General features: G+C 38.8%; 6 protein-coding genes across 6 annotated transcripts; 2 read left to right on the top strand and 4 right to left on the bottom strand.

Annotated features, from left to right (window-relative positions):
- Positions 1-485: 485 nt before the first annotated feature.
- Positions 486-2108, top strand: HTS1 (histidine--tRNA ligase; the record flags this gene model as incomplete). The annotated part of the gene is made up of 1 exon (XM_056231889.1): positions 486-2108. The coding sequence occupies one exon, from the start codon at positions 486-488 to the stop codon at positions 2106-2108; it is 1623 nt and encodes a 540-aa protein (XP_056085663.1).
- Positions 2109-2278: 170 nt separating this feature from the next.
- SRO7 (Rab GTPase-binding protein SRO7) lies at positions 2279-5380 on the bottom strand (the record flags this gene model as incomplete). Its single annotated transcript, XM_056231888.1, has 1 exon — positions 2279-5380. The coding sequence occupies one exon, from the start codon at positions 5378-5380 to the stop codon at positions 2279-2281; it is 3102 nt and encodes a 1033-aa protein (XP_056085662.1).
- A 366-nt stretch (positions 5381-5746) lies between these two features.
- On the bottom strand, positions 5747-7996 carry NTO1 (Nto1p; the record flags this gene model as incomplete). The annotated part of the gene is made up of 1 exon (XM_056231887.1): positions 5747-7996. The coding sequence occupies one exon, from the start codon at positions 7994-7996 to the stop codon at positions 5747-5749; it is 2250 nt and encodes a 749-aa protein (XP_056085661.1).
- A 292-nt stretch (positions 7997-8288) lies between these two features.
- CSR2 (Csr2p) lies at positions 8289-11642 on the bottom strand (the record flags this gene model as incomplete). The annotated part of the gene is made up of 1 exon (XM_056231886.1): positions 8289-11642. One exon carries the CDS (start codon positions 11640-11642, stop codon positions 8289-8291), a length of 3354 nt encoding a protein of 1117 aa, XP_056085660.1.
- Positions 11643-12610: 968 nt separating this feature from the next.
- APL4 (AP-1 complex subunit gamma) lies at positions 12611-15103 on the top strand (the record flags this gene model as incomplete). Its single annotated transcript, XM_056231885.1, has 1 exon — positions 12611-15103. The coding sequence occupies one exon, from the start codon at positions 12611-12613 to the stop codon at positions 15101-15103; it is 2493 nt and encodes an 830-aa protein (XP_056085659.1).
- Positions 15104-15396: 293 nt separating this feature from the next.
- YOP1 (Yop1p) lies at positions 15397-16065 on the bottom strand (the record flags this gene model as incomplete). Its single annotated transcript, XM_056231884.1, has 2 exons — positions 15397-15888; positions 16015-16065. 2 exons carry the CDS (start codon positions 16063-16065, stop codon positions 15397-15399), a joined length of 543 nt encoding a protein of 180 aa, XP_056085658.1.
- Positions 16066-16155: the final 90 nt, after the last annotated feature.

The raw sequence follows: 16155 nt of genomic DNA, 5'->3' as shown, positions 1-16155 counted from the left end.
TACCTCTCGCGCTCCTGCTCCTGCTCCACTATTCTGTTCTCTCTCTCTCTTGTTTACCATTTTCTGTTTCGTTTTCTTGTCTTAATTATTTTTTCTCTTTGTTTTCTTCGATACGCGGTCATCAGTTTTTCTTCAGTTATACTTGAGCTAAACATCGCTCAGAGATACGCAACCCTGTGAAAACTCACGAATTATATATTTGTAGTGTATTTTGCAACATTTCCGGTACGTTAGGGATGGGATACATGTTTCATCGCTTTCTTATATCAGCACTTTCTAATTGACATTGAGCCAACCTTATTGTTTCCGTACAAGGTGATATTTTTGCTTGAAATCTTCTTTTTTTTTCATTGTATATTTTTTTTTTTTCATTTTAAACTATCTCGAAGATGACTTATGGCATTGGTCGATTGTTCTTTCAGGCGTGGGTCTTCGAGCTCGAGGCCTTATTTTAAAGTAGTTAAATTTTGCTCATCTCTTGCTTAATGCTTAGTAGAGCAATAAATAGAGTAATTTCATCTATAAAGCCATCTTCTATCACCAGAATGTCTTCCGCTACCGCTCCCGCTGCTCCTGTTGCTGCTGCCAAGGCTCCAAAGGCTTCGAAGAAAAGTAAACTGCAAGTATCTTTGAAGACCCCTAAGGGTACCAAGGATTGGGCCGATACTGATATGATCATCAGGGAAGCCATCTTCAGCACTTTGTCCAGTTTATTTAAGAAGCATGGTGGTGTCACCATCGACACACCTGTCTTTGAACTAAGAGAAATTTTGGCAGGTAAGTATGGTGAGGATTCTAAGCTGATTTATAACTTGGAGGATCAAGGTGGTGAACTGTGTTCTCTACGTTACGATCTGACTGTTCCATTTGCTAGATACGCTGCAATGAACAATATCCAAAATATTAAGAGATATCATATCGCAAAAGTCTACAGAAGGGATCAACCAGCCATGACCAAGGGTCGTATGAGAGAATTTTACCAATGCGATTTTGATGTTGCAGGTAACTTCGAATCAATGGTTCCCGACTCTGAATGTCTATCCGTCTTAGTGGAAGGGTTAACCAGTCTGGGAATCAGAGATTTCAAGATCAAATTAAACCATAGGAAGATTCTTGATGGTATTTTTCAAATCTGCGGTGTTAAGGATGAAGATGTGAGGAAGATTTCCTCTGCTGTCGACAAATTAGACAAATCTCCATGGGAGGCTGTCAAAAAGGAAATGACCGAAGAAAAGGGTCAATCTGAAGAAACTGCAGACAAAATTGGTGGATACGTCAAATTAAACGGTTCGTTGAAGGAAATTCACACCATTCTATCGCAAGACGCCAACATTATTTCAAACGAAAAGGCCAAACAAGGTTTGGATGATATTGCTACCCTAATGAAGTATGCCGAAGCCTTCAACATTGATTCATTCATCTCTTTTGATCTTTCCCTTGCAAGGGGCCTGGACTACTACACGGGTTTAATTTACGAAGCTGTTACTTCTGCTTCCGCCCCACCAAAAAATGCTTCAGAGCTGAAGAAGAAAGCTAAATCCGTTGAGGATGCCTCAGAATTTGTTGGTGTTGGTTCCATTGCTGCTGGTGGCCGTTATGATAATTTGATTAATATGTTTTCCGAAGCCTCCGGTAAGAAATCTATTCAAATCCCATGCGTTGGTATTTCCTTTGGTGTTGAAAGGATATTCTCTTTAATCAAACAGAGAATGAACTCCTCTACAGTCATAAAGCCAACCGCCACTCAAGTGTTTGTTATGGCTTTTGGAGGTGGCAAAGACTGGACAGGCTATTTGCCCGAAAGAATGAAGGTCACTAAACAATTGTGGGATGCCGGTATCGAAGCTGAATACGTTTATAAGGCTAAGGCTAACCCTAGAAAGCAATTTGATGCCGCTGAAAAAGCTGGCTGTCACATTGCTGTGATCCTCGGTAAGGAGGAATACTTAGACGGTAAGCTACGTGTTAAAAGATTAGGCCAAGAATTTGCCGATGATGATGGTGAATTAGTTAGTGCTGCTGACATTGTTACCATTGTTCAAGAAAAATTATCTGACATTCATGAAGATGGTCTTAATGAAGTTACTCGTTTAATTAGAGGATTATAACTTAAATATGATAGACCATGTATCAATAAAGCGTTATAAAACCTGGACGTATGTATAATGAAAGAAAACTAATTTAAATCCATTATATAGAGCATATAAAACCCAAAAAAACAAACTCAATAACGTCAAAAAAAGATGAGAGGTTCCCTTATAAAGGGTGAATTATGTTTTTAGAATCCTAGGGCCCCCTTCATTACATCTTTTCCAGTTTGCTCAACGGCTTCGTTCATGGTTTCACCCATAGCAGTGGCATAGTCGTTAAATCTATCTTCAACAGCGTCCCATCTCGTTTCCACAGCACGAGAAACATTTCTCATTACTCCATAGCTGCTATTCCTGCCCTTCCGTGTAGGCTTAGTATACTGATGTTCTAAATTGTTCTCATGATTATCATCTGAAGGACGTTCCGAAAAAGTTCCCTGGGCAATAACACTTTCCTTATATTTGGAGTCAGGTCTATTAGTACCCCCCAGTACTTCATTCAGTTGAGTGGGAGTGCAATACACCGTACCTCTTGCCCACTGTAGCGAATTCACTTGCGGTCTATAGGGGATTTTAATTCCATTAATATACAATACGTCAGAAACTGGAGCTTGTGCATTCTGTTCCTTGACAGTAGAAAATAATGATACTTGAAATTCACTCACTCTGACTAACATATCGCCGTTTCTTAGTACTGATGATTCTGCGATATATTTTGCAGCTATTGGAAATGGAATATGTTCCGACATTTGTTCTTTGAAGTCTGGAAGTGAAAAGATTTTGACATGACCGTTGATTTCTAACGTGATTAATACTGTTGAAATTTTTCTGTTACTATTCCCCTCCATAAATGGAATATAAGATAAACCTGTAGTGGCAAGTGGAAATTTAAAACTCTTGTGTGTACTTTTAGCCTTGCCTAGCGATGTTAACCTAATATCATCGAATCCAGTTATCATTATTAATCCGGGGATACAAAGTCCCTTGCTTAAATTCTGCATTTTCGGAATGGTCGCTAGGCAGCTAGATTTTGTTTCCCTTGAGAATGCATCAATTTTACGTACCGGCCCTTTACTAATAACATTCGTGATATCTATGAACTCCACATTGAACCTTCCGCCAGGTGCAGGAAGAATCTTGTATGTGATTAGCTCGCACACATCAGTGCCACAGAGCATAAGTATGCTGGAGTAACCATCATCTCCATACTCCATAATTACAAATTCGATGCAGGTGACACGTGCACTTTGAACTCCCTGTATCTCTCTGATATTTTCCATGTAAATAATTGCCGGTCCTCTTCTATCGATCAGCATGACGTTTCCGGCCGAATACCCAATACCAACAAATCCAATGTTACTGTTGTTGATGGCGGAAGTTTTCCCTTTATTGGCATGCACAGCAGTTAATGGCATGAATCCCTGCCTAATACTGGTAGGCGCTCTATCCCTCACGTCAACTAGAACATCTTTTGTGTTATTCAAAGAGAACCGTCTAAAGCTCATCTCTAACTCACCGTTTTCTGGTCTCTTTTCTGCATTATAAAACTGGTTCACCTCGTACTTGAATAAAACAACATCTCCTGTTTCAATCGACACTGCCAGCTCGAGGGTTTCTGTAGCAAACGATATCTTATCGACTGCCAATTCATTGGCTTTATTCAATGTTCTTGATAGGTTCACTTCAAAGCTGGCATTATCTTGTATATCCCCATGCGAAGCATCGCATATCCTTACTGAGCCGTTTGAATGGCCAGTAATGATGGCCGTACCGTATTCAGCTGGGGGGTTTTGTCTTTTTGTTCTAACGCCTCCTTTTAACAAATAATCCTTATTCTGAGCCGCAGAAAGTGCCCCTAGCCATAGTTTGTTCGGTACAGAAGCAGCCATCGAGACTGTGGCTATTGGTCTCAGCCAGGAAAGATTTTGAGGGAATAAAGATGCCTTGTTTGTAAATATTCCGGAAGGATATAGCATTGTTTCTATTTCACCGTTGTCAAGAAGTAATGCAACTAATCCTGGATTATGACATCCTGCAAAATATGGAGATTGTCTTGGAATTGGTAGTACATTTATTACTGGTTCGTTGGTTGGCAACGGAAATATTTTCATTTGTTTCGGATTTGCGTAGTAATTTTTCATGCCATCATAGGATGTAATTGAGTATCTCGGTGTATAGCCAAGGTCGATCATGGTAAGACTCTGGTTATCACCTTTACTGATTGGCTTATGAGAGATGAGTAATGACGTGTATTCTGGATTGTTTTCGCACATCCAGTATACTTTCGAGATTGCTGCCCCACTTGCACTAGAGTCACGTACGTAGTCAGGTTGTGGAATATTGATGTCTGTCTCGAACAATGTCCTTGCCATTATCAAATGGCCTGAATTGGCGTCCCAGAAAACCAAGGAATTGTCTTCATGAACAGTAAGAATATGTAGGGAATTGGGATGATATAAGGACTGAATAACTTTGGGCGTTCTCTTTTCATTTGTTTTCTTCGAAAAATCGCCTCCCGGAGCAAAAGGTGGCAGTTCGTATATAAATGACTGCTTAATTGTGTTCTCAACTAAAGAGTATGTTAGAGTTACGTACTCGTATGATATTAGTACAGTGCCAATATCTCTTGGGTTCCACTGAATCGAAACTATTGGTGACAACCTTGCAGCTGGAAAAAATGAGCTTTTTTGTAGGTTGTCCAATCTAAAAGTGGAAAGTTGATCCCTATCAATATCGTAAATGATCGTTGAACCACTCTGAAGACCGATCAACATCCAGTCTAAAGAGGCATCTGTGTCGATTGACGTTATTTTCCCTGGAATGAACACTGTTGTAAGCACTTTCTGGGAATATAAGGATATTACAAATATAGTATCTTTTGCGTTAATGACCACTAAATAGATCCCTTTCACAAATCTCATTTCTTTTATGGGTGACTTATCTTCTAACTTTACAACCACCTCTACCTGCTGCTGACCGTAAATATGGAGTTCCCCTGTAACTGTGCCTATTGCCAATAAATTCTGCGTGAAATCGAAGGCGGCTGCGATGGGCTTACTACTCATACCGTGTTTATTCACTTCTTTTAGTAAGAATATTTTATTTTTATTACTTGAACTTATAGGAAGCTTTAAAGAAGCCGGAGATCTGGCATCCCTGGATTTAGAAGATGCTTCCAAATTTTTGGATCTAGGAGGTGATTTCGAACTTTCCATGGATGTCTCTGGATTCTGGCCTTTTAGAGACTTGAATGCTTCTTTAACATTTTTGAGACGTTTGCTACTGAACATTTGAATTTTGGTTCTTATAAGTACAAAGTGATCGTCGAAAATATCAACTTCTTATGTTTCTTGTTTTGCGTTACGCACAATAGAATGCTAAACATTTATTGGGATTAGCTTCAATTCGTTTGCTTTTTCATTTGTTATTTTATTACCTCACTAGACCGAGGATACCAAAAACTAAACAATAATTCCTAAACCATGAAAACGGGTACATAAAGTCGAGAAGAATCAAAAAAAAGGAAAAAGGCAACCTTCATTGGGCATTCATTTGAAGAGTGTTTCCTATCATATGAACGTAAATAATAGAACAGAGTTTTATATATAATAGAAATACGAATGTTGAGTATATGCGGTCATGGAATAATTTTTTATTCACTTACTGTTTAGAATGAGCTTCAGTACACGGCGCTCCCCTGGATTCAGTTCCTCCACCTCACTTAACTCTTCTTCCTCCATGATTATTCGGCCACTCCAGGGCCTTTCTTCTATTTTATTGCCATCGGTCACAATGAAATCTCTGGATAGTAACTTCTTTACATCCATATGCTCTATGGGCTCGATTAATTTTAGTACTTGCTCCTTCGCTCTTAGTGAGATTGTTTGAATTATTCTTGATGCACTGGGAAGGTTCTCCAAAGTCGAAAAAAATTGCATAATATCTGCTCTGAAGTTTTGGACGGTATCGTAATTATTATTCTTACATTTTTTCAGGATAGTCAACAATTTGGGCTCGGTGACTAATCTTTCGAGAGCTCCAAATTGTTCAGACTGTACAAAAATATCCAAAACATTAATTTTCAAAAGATACTTTTGTGGTGATTTAATCATATCGTGCACCTTATTTTGGGTTTGCAACATGTTTGTTGAAGCTAGCGTCCTTTTCTTTACCAAGGCGGTGAGCTCCTTCAGTTTGTATAAGTCTTCGAGTTGATCGTCGGCAAAATCTATTCTTGTTTGTAATTGTTCCCCAGTTAATGATCCAAATGGATTGTTTTCGGAAGAAGCGTTCAATGGGGTACCCCCAGAAAGCTCTCTCTTCATTGACCAATATCTGCAAATATCAAGTGAGCCTGCCGGAGTGTTAGTCAATCCAAAAAATTCAACGGCCTTTCGTAATACTTCAGCAAAAATGTACGGTGCTACTGGCGTCTGACTTGACGTTTTCCAGATTGTTTTCTTGATTTTCGAATCCATCCTATCGTTTGTCTCATTATGCCTCGGTAATTCAGTCGCTAAGGTGGGAATTAGAGAAAAGTATTTCCTAGCTTTGTTAATACCTTCCATGTTTGATTGCCATCCCCTAGGTGCGTGCTTGTGACAAAAACTTTCGATCGAAAACTTTTGCGGAAATTGATTTGTCGCTAATTCTTGAATAATACACTTCCCATTGCTCATGTAGAGACCAGCTCGACGAGCACATGTGACATGATATGCTGTAAAACAGTTTTTTTGGAAGCATTGAATACAAGCGCCCATTTTCTTCTTACATATGTAACAATTAAGTTTCCATCGCGATATACTGACATTTTGAACACCCTCTATAGGTTCCATATAATGTAAATTTGAAAAGTATAACTCTGGAAGCCATAATGCACAAATATTATGCACCCAAGAACCAGTGTCCGTTTGCTTAAATGCACCTGTGTGACTTGGACACATCAAACAAGTGATAAAACTATTCCTCGAGATCAAACATCGTCTACATAACCATCTCCCCTCGGGAATAAAAATTATACCATAACATTCTTGATGCACTGCAATATCACACCCGTCGCAAAAGACGATCGTATTGGAATTATCACTATCCGTGGCTAAGCAAACTGCGCAGGCCTGGTCCATCGATAAGCCTGTTCCATCATCAGAACCGTAAAGCTCATAATTTTGACAATCACTTAAAATGTTATTTTTGGCAATTAGATCATTAGTTGAAGGCATATGCTTTTCAATATGAAACCATTCGGTTTCTAGTATAGTCATTAAAACTTCAAATACTTCGTGAGACATCTGGTCTTTGAAAAATGTTTTGTTTAGATAATGCAGGTATAATTCATCTTGCTCATCCATATCGTACAACGGTCTGAAATTAGCCAGATTGGATGAAATACTGGCGAACTTTTGAATCGCGCTCTTTGAAGTTGCCGGAATGGCGATATCTGGGGCTTCTCTATCGGAGAATTTGGTAAAATAAGGCGTTTCGAACTCATTGAATCCTATCTGTTGTGATTTATAAGCCTTTCTACCTCTAGAATTATATGAACGATAATACCTGGAGATAAATCCATCGTTGAATTTAGGACTGTACGAAGTTTTCCTGCCTTTCAGTTCGCTTGTAGTTATTTTACATTTCTGAAACTCCACTTCATTTTTTTTCAATACTAATGGTTCAGTGGTAACTCTACCCTTAAAAATCAATTCTTTTGTTTGTGCACTTTTAACACTACCTTTTCCTGTATTGTTAAGGTTAGAGGTATCATTTACATCGCTATTAGTGCTGATAGTACATCTTTCACCTAAGGGAACGACGAACGGCAGTAAAGTATCGGTGTTAAGGTCGGGATAAAAATCTTGGAAGTGCTTTTCCTCACGCAGTTTGGGCCCATCATCTACTGACCCCCTATTCATTAGATCTCTAAATCGCACAGTTGCCTTCCACAGAAGCTAATACGATAGAGCAATTTTGTACGTTCGGAATTATATTGCTTTCAACTTTTCTGTTTTGTTCCTGCCTGTTTGCCATTTTTTTTCGGTACTTAGAATCGCGATGAGCCGAAATACATTTGATCAAAACATTGCGAGAAAACAACTGAAAACTAACATCGGTAACATGAAAAAAGTATACATTTGTAGGAATGAATATATATATGTATATATACAATATAATGTCGGCTTGTAAAAAAGAAAGAGAAGTTGGTCGTTATGAGGAAATCTCATCGTATCTTGGTGGTTCAGGGCCTGGATGGGTCATTGAACTAGGCCCCTCTGTATCATTATTATTATCGTTATCATTATCATTACCGTCATCATCATTATCGACAAAAGTACGGGGATTATGCTGAGGTGCGAATATATTATTGTTAAAGTCCATTGTAATAGTATTTCTCTTGAATAGTGCAGAAGCATTCCCCTGCTGACAAATATTTGGCGAAAGTAAGTAATCCATATTGTTATAGGCATCTTCTGCATTAGCCGTTTGTTGGGGGTAGTCCTCAGCCTTTGAAAAACGTGGTTGCTGCTCTTGTTGCCCTCGAATTAGGGTCGTATTAAACATATCTGAGACTGCTGCTGCTTTTGGATGTACAGTTGACAGGTAGCCGTTTGCTAAGGAAGTTGACCTAGAAAGATTCAATTGTTGCATTGAAATATCATCAGGACAATAAGATAGAGATGATCTTGGTGAGGCAGAAACTGATGTTGCCTCTTCGAAAGTTGGTGGGAGGATATTGGAGGATTCAGTGGTGGCCATGTCATAAGTGGGTAAGTCTATGTTCGAAGTATTACACAGTTCTGAAACCAAATAAATTGGCGTATCAACAATTATCTCATAATGCCGCATGAGTTTTGAGGGGCTATCGTCGGTTTTACTGACTCTTAGAACAATTTCTAATTTATGTGAGCATTGGATATTCTTAAAATGAGTGCTGTCCAAATATAAACCTCGTCTTGGCCTATTAAATCGTGTGTAGTAATGAATGGGGACATTTGAGCTAGTTTGCAGGGTTGTTATTGCATTTCCATTTTCGTCTTTAATTTTATCCTGATTATTGTCCTGTTGAATCTTACGGAAGGCCTTAGCATTCTTATTTGAGCGACCCATCAAAAAGCCCAACACATTGCCATTACTAGACGTGCCCTCACTTTGATTTGGATCCTTTATAGGATCAAAAAGATCAATGCCATAAGGTGGCAAGTTTGTAGTTTTGGTAGCGTTAAATTCACAATATTTGGGAAATTTTAATTTTGTCTTGATAGTGAACGCCTCACAAAATGGGATATCTTTATTTTTTTCTTTCGTTGAAGTGTACGCCAGCAAATTATCATCAACTGTATTTGTCACAATTTCCTCTATGATCGCAGCCCCGCTTGTGCACTTGGAAGCCACTTCAAATAGCGGCAGACTTCTATCCTTGTTTTTTCTCACCGAATACCTCAAGTGGTAGGGATTACAAGGATCCGAAGCCAACGGATCTAATTGGTTGAAATCATGTCGATAGTCTTTACTCTTATAGGATATTTTTTCTCTACAGCTGACACGAATTCTCTTGACACTAAGATTCTTCACTAATGGTGCAACTTTGATAGTAATCGGAATTTCACCATTCAAGGGAACATATTTTTGAGCGAAAGAAATCTCATACGAAAGACAGTTATCCCAAACTTTATTAATGTAAAGCGGCTTATTTGCAGTGGTAATGGAAATTTCTGGTGGGGTTCTTACCAAATGAAGTGGATATTCTGAATATATGGTAGCATCAGAGTCGCCATCTTGATTTGTTGTGCCACTAGCCGAAGACGTGCCGTTACACTCGGAGCCTCCATTGGAATTGCTCCTTTTTAAACAGCCCTTAGCACTTTTCAACCATGAAGGGGGGAATGCAATTTTGCTACTGGAATTTTTATCGCTGTTGTATGCATCTCCTTCGATGGAATCATCAATTCGAAAATATTCGCGGGAATGAGAATAGGAGTGTGATTTCTCAAGAGCGGAGATGGAAGAAGAACGTGGTCTAGATGTGGGTAATTCTTGTTGTTCATCTTTCAATCTTGTGGCTAATCTTAAAGTGTAGGACACCCTTGCTGATGGGTAGTAGAGTGATTCGGGAATACGATTGGCAAGGACTATGGGAATAGTAAAAACATAGATACCAGCGTTCAGTTTATTCGCAGAATCGGAGGAATTCAACTTGTTTAGTATATTTTCCCTGAGCGTTGTCTTACTTGGAAAAGAGCGCCGTTTCCTCATTGACAACTTCTGCAACACTTTTAATCTCCGATTATCTGAATGGTTTTCAACAATATCAAGAGGCGACTTAGAATCTTGCGGTATGAAAAGGTTGAAGCTGTTTGCATTAAGGGTCCAGTCAAGAGAACCTATGTTATAGCATTCTTCGTTGACGTTCTTGGTCGGAGGAAGGCCATTGAACCACACGATTCTTGCGTTTGAAGTGAGTTCTACTTTGATATCAGAAAGTGTAGCTGGTCTATCTAGGGAAAATATCAAGGCAAAACTGAAAGAAGGCATCTGGCTATTCCAAGCCGATGAAGAAGAACGGGGATGAGAATGCGAATGCGAATGTCTGTTTGTCACAGGCGGATTAGCGTTATTCATGATATTGTTGTTACCATTCGAAACAAGGGAATCCGTGTCTGTTGTATTATTATTAGAGGTCGATGAAGTGTTCGCAGCCATATTCGAATCTCTGGTGTTACTCGGTCCTTGAGCAGGTAACGAAAACAGTGATAGATCATTGTTTTCATTCAGTGTATCCATCGTAGGGGAGGAAGGGAGAGCATTATTTTCGACGACACTAGTAGGCGCGAGAGAATGTGTTTGCGCATGATTTAAAGATCCATGAATTAGAGATAAATATTCTGTTTCGTCACTTTTTGTAGTTGGCAAAAAAACAGATTCTGCGCTTGTTGCAATGGAAATTTCCAGCACATCTTTTTTATTATATAGAGGCATTTGCTTGATGAAACCGCGGTCAGCTAAATAGTCCGATAGCACCCTATCAATAAACAAGGCCCTATTATTGACATGCTGAGTTATAAGCGGCTTTACCATATTATTACCATTGCCGAATTTCTTGAATGGAACCGGATCCGATACTCTTCTCAAACCCGTTTCTTGTCTTGTATGTAATTGGTCTATTGTGCTATACGGCACGGAGTTCCTATGCCTATTCGGTTGGTAAGTACTTGTAATATTATAGTCATTGGTAGCAATATCGGAACAAAGACTATTTCCCCTACACAGAACGGTTGATGGTGGAGCGGTGGTATAATTGTGGTTTGCCAGATTAGAATAGTCATCCACATTGGAGGTCGGACTGTTACCAGTCCCAAAAAAGGCAGAAAGGGCGTCCCTAACGCTAGAAGATCTTCTTCTACCATTGAATCCTGATGATTTCGATGAAGACAGGGATGAAGAAATCATTTCCCTATTATTGGCCTGTCTTTGAAACGCAACGCTTTCGTCTGCAACCGCGTTGGGTCCAACATTTCTCTTGTTTGCATTGCCTGCGATCGCTATTGGAATAGTAGATTGCATATTTGGGTTTGCCTACTTGTTTGTGCTATTCCTCCTAAATAGCAAGTGCCCAGATGCAAAGCAGATAAGCCTGAGCATATATATAATATATAACCTGGACAATGATAACTATGCACTGACGGGGGAGACCGGATCTAATAAGCCGGGGGTCTTTTCCATGTGATTCCAAGCAAGGCATAGCCATGATTTGGCAGATCTGCCAAAAAGAAGCCCAGGGTTTGGCCGCACAGAACCGCTGCGCCAACCCCGGATTTCACATTTCTTATTCCACTAGGGCTGAACGTGGGATGCGTGGGGTGTGTGGGGGCCGGATTCCCCTAAAAGAAACAAATCGGGACACCCATTCACCGATTCACCCACACTTTTCTGCTACTGATAATAGTGTTACTACCATTTTTAGCCGCCGAAGGCTATTATTTACATATATATATACACATATATGTATTTAATAATACACAATAATACATACCGCAGTATTATTACGATAATGCAAAAAGAGATTGGCGGTTAGGAAGCAGATTAAGGGTCGGAGTACACATATGAGCTAGGTCAGCCCGTCAATTCGACAATATTTTGTGCTTCTGATCAGGCAAAATTTTCGCGCTAGTGAGCGGCGGCGATAAGTTGGAATAACTAACGATTACTGTTCTCATTACCGATTTCATTATATTGCCCCCTCGAGGTTTGGTGCCGCTAACAAGTTGTATCTTTATCTTTTACATTGTTCCTTGGTTGGACGAAAAAAGAAAAAAAGAAGAAAAAGTATTACCCGACACAACTTATTTCCACGTTTTGGGTTCTCGGTACTCGCTGGATTTTAGTCGGATTGGGCTGAGCGGATTTGAAAAATTCGTTAGAGCTACATGGAGATTGCCGTCTCATAGTTTGTAACCATTACTGTTTGAACGTGTGAAAAAGCATTAAGGTTGCTTGTTCGAATTTCGCAACAGGAAAGAATTAGAGATAAAATGGGTTCATCGCTGAGAAGCTTTATTAAAGATGTGCGTGGTGCTAAAACGCTGGCGGATGAAAGAGCTACCATAACGAAACAATCTGCCAAAATTAGAACAAAGCTGAGAGACGATCATTTACCGCACGACAAAAGGCGATTGAACATCCAGAAATTGCTATATCTATACATTTTAGGGGAAAAAACGCATTTCGGCCAAGTTGAATCCATCAATTTAATTGCTTCCGATGATTTTGTCGATAAAAGGTTAGGCTATTTGGCTGCCACTCTGTTGCTGGACGGGTCGGAAGATTTGTTGACACTTTTGACCAACATGCTGAACAACGATTTGCATCACCCGAATAAATACGCGGTGTCGCTTGCATTGACCTCATTAGGCTTTTTGAGTTCCCCTGAATTGGCGAGAGATTTATATCCAGACGTGGAAAATATCATTAAAAATTCAAAAGATCCTTTTCTGTTGAAAAAAGCTCTTCAATGTGCTGCCAAATTAATTTTCAAAGACACTTCGCTCTTAGAAATTTTCAACATTGAAGATATTACTGAAATACTATGCAATCATTCGATATGTACTCATGGTGTCTTATTAGGTGTCACTAAAATTCTACAATCCATTTTGGCAATTGGGTTGAATAGGGAGAAAAACGATGATGAAGGTGATATCGATTACAAAAATGACATCTTGTCCCCATTGTCTCTACTTTTGCGTGATTTTCTCACTCGTTTAGAAAACTTGAATTCTAAAAACATCGAACCTGGATACGATGTCCAAGGTATTTGTGATCCATTTCTGCAATGTGAGATGCTCTACACTTTAAAACTATACTTTCAAGTTGGAGAACTCATGGATTCAAATTCTGTACTGGACTACAAAGATAATTTTTGCGATTTATTAACCCGTATCGCGACCAATACAGACTGTACAAAGAACAGCGGACAGGCTATTCTTTATGAAACTGTAAAGACAATATTTTCGTTGAATTTGAATCAACCGCTGCGTGTTCTTGGTGTTAATATCTTGGCCAAATTTCTTGCAGGAAAGGATAATAACACCAAGTACGTTTCTTTGAACACCTTATTAAAAGTTGTTCCGCAAGAACCCACCGCAGTTCAAAGACACAGAAAATTCATTTCTCACTGTTTGCAGGATAGTGATATCTCGATCCGAATGAGAGCATTGGAGTTAAGTTTTGCCATTTTGGACGATTCAAATTTGGTGGAGATAATCAACGAATTAATGAAGTTTTTGGCCGAGCAAGATGAAGAATCAAAGGATTCGGTAGTTTACACTATAGACCATCTAATCGACACCTTTGACACTTACGTAGTCAAGGACGAAAATTGGAAATTGGACGTTTTTTTGAACGTCTTGAAATTGGTAGGACCATTTATCAATTATGAGAAAATTAATGATATCTTAATCATAATAAATAACACCGCACAACTATCTGATAAATCTGATTTTCTGCAAAAACTATTGACCATTTCATTAGATGGAAAGTCAGCGGAAATATCTGACGATAATATTGGCTGGCAACTGGTATTAATTTGGTGTATCGGCGAGTATGGTGGTTTAATATCCAGTGGAAATACTAAGAGTAACACAGAAGTGGTCAATGAGTCATCTATAACGGATTATCTACTAAATTTACAAGAATGCTACACAACAACAAACCACAAGATAATCAACTATATCTTGACAACTTCATTAAAATTATCAGTAAAATTTCATGACCCTAAAAATATTGAAAAATTGAGGCAGCTAATATTGCACTACGCAGATTCCACCGATCTATTGCTTCAAATGAAAAGCAATCAATACGAGATCTTTTTCAACCAACCGATATCCACGAGAAAAATTATTCTAGAAACAATGCCCAAATTCGAAAAAATTACCGAAAAGCAAAATAATGTTAAGAATATATCGAAAAACCTTATCTCCAGTGGGCCAGCTGATTTACTATCAGATTTACTGAACGATGATAGTAAGACTGATATAAAACCCCCCAAAAGTGGCAATGTTAAACCACTTGACCTATTAGAGGAGATTTTTGGAGAAAAGAAAAATACCAATGATCCACCGAAGAGTAAGGAAAACGAAGGATCAGTTAACCTTCCGTTACCGGTTTCTGCAGATTCAGATGTCATTCTGCCTCCGGATGTTCCCAAAATCCACGATAGTACCTCTCTGAATGTATATGCTTCTTTACTCTCAGCAGATTCTGGATCCGCACATATAGAGCTATTTTTCCAAGCGAAATCTCCAGTATTCGACCTGCAAATCTTTTGTGCCGTTCCCAGGGCTCAGAAGTTGACAATGGGTCAGTTATATCCATCTTCGACCATAAAGGCTAACCAAATTTGCAAACAGTCTTTGAAAATTTCTGGATCTGGGAAAATGAAGTTGAGAATTAAGTTGGATTTCCATTTAAGTGGTTCCTCATCTGCTATCAACGAACAATTCGATCACAAATTCGAGAAAACATTATAAAAGAACCTCTAGAACTTAAATACACCGCTAATGATTCAACGTTGAATGAAGATAAACATACATTGTTTTTTCTTCGCCAAAAGTTTTGCCCTTAGGATTCCAGTATCACAGCACTATGGTACGATGAAAGAAAACACCAATTCGGTAAAATAAACAATCTCCAAATATTTCATATGTCTGGTATCGGTATATAACGACTAGTAACATATGTACTTAAATGTTCTCAGATAAATAGAAAATAAAAAGAAAAAAGGGAGAGTCCAAATTTAAAATTCTTATGTTTGAAATACTTCTTAATGGACAGAAGAGCCTGTAGTCCTCGAAGCTTCGTTAACAGAAGCTCTGATCTCGTCTTTTTCTGTCTTGCTAACGTCTCTTAAAATATATCTGTCAGTCAATGGAGCAACAATTTTTTGGTAGATCATTCTAGCACCGCCAGTTTGAGGTAAAGCGATATAGATCAAAAAGACGGTCTTCAAAAACCAGTAAAATGGGACCAAATATAAGATTGCCTTGGACCAGAATTCGATGACACTCAAAAATGAAAAAACAATCCAATATGTCAACAATTGCGTGTCATCGGTGGAGGTTGGGGTCTTAAGAGCAACCAATGATAGGTATGCCGGCAATACAAACCCAGCAAAGTTGGAAAGAATCTCACCAATACCTCCGACGTTGATAAAAATCATAAGAAGATAAGCGAAGCCCAAACCAGCAACTAAGTAGGACTTTGGCAAGTTGGTTTTATTCTCTAATAGTTGTAAAATTCTGTTACCAGAGTACCTCTGTAAGAAGACGGAAAAAACAGTATAATTCAGCCCTGATGTTAGTATAACCGCCTCGGATAAATTTCTCGAGTCATTTTTGATTATCTAAAAGTTGACCCATAATAACATATATTGATGACATACGGAGTCGAATTGTTTCATTTGAGAATGAATACTGGATGCATATTCGGACATTTTTGGAGTGTAATTGATGTTTTAGTTATTTATTTCTCTTTGCACTTGAAGTTGGAGCCTTCCATTCTTTTCTTTGGGAATGAACAAACC

Source organism: Saccharomyces kudriavzevii (genome assembly GCF_947243775.1).
Source record: "Saccharomyces kudriavzevii IFO 1802 strain IFO1802 genome assembly, chromosome: 16".
In the NCBI taxonomy this organism is placed as follows: domain Eukaryota; kingdom Fungi; phylum Ascomycota; class Saccharomycetes; order Saccharomycetales; family Saccharomycetaceae; genus Saccharomyces; species Saccharomyces kudriavzevii.
This window is presented reverse-complemented; position numbering and strand designations above follow the sequence as displayed.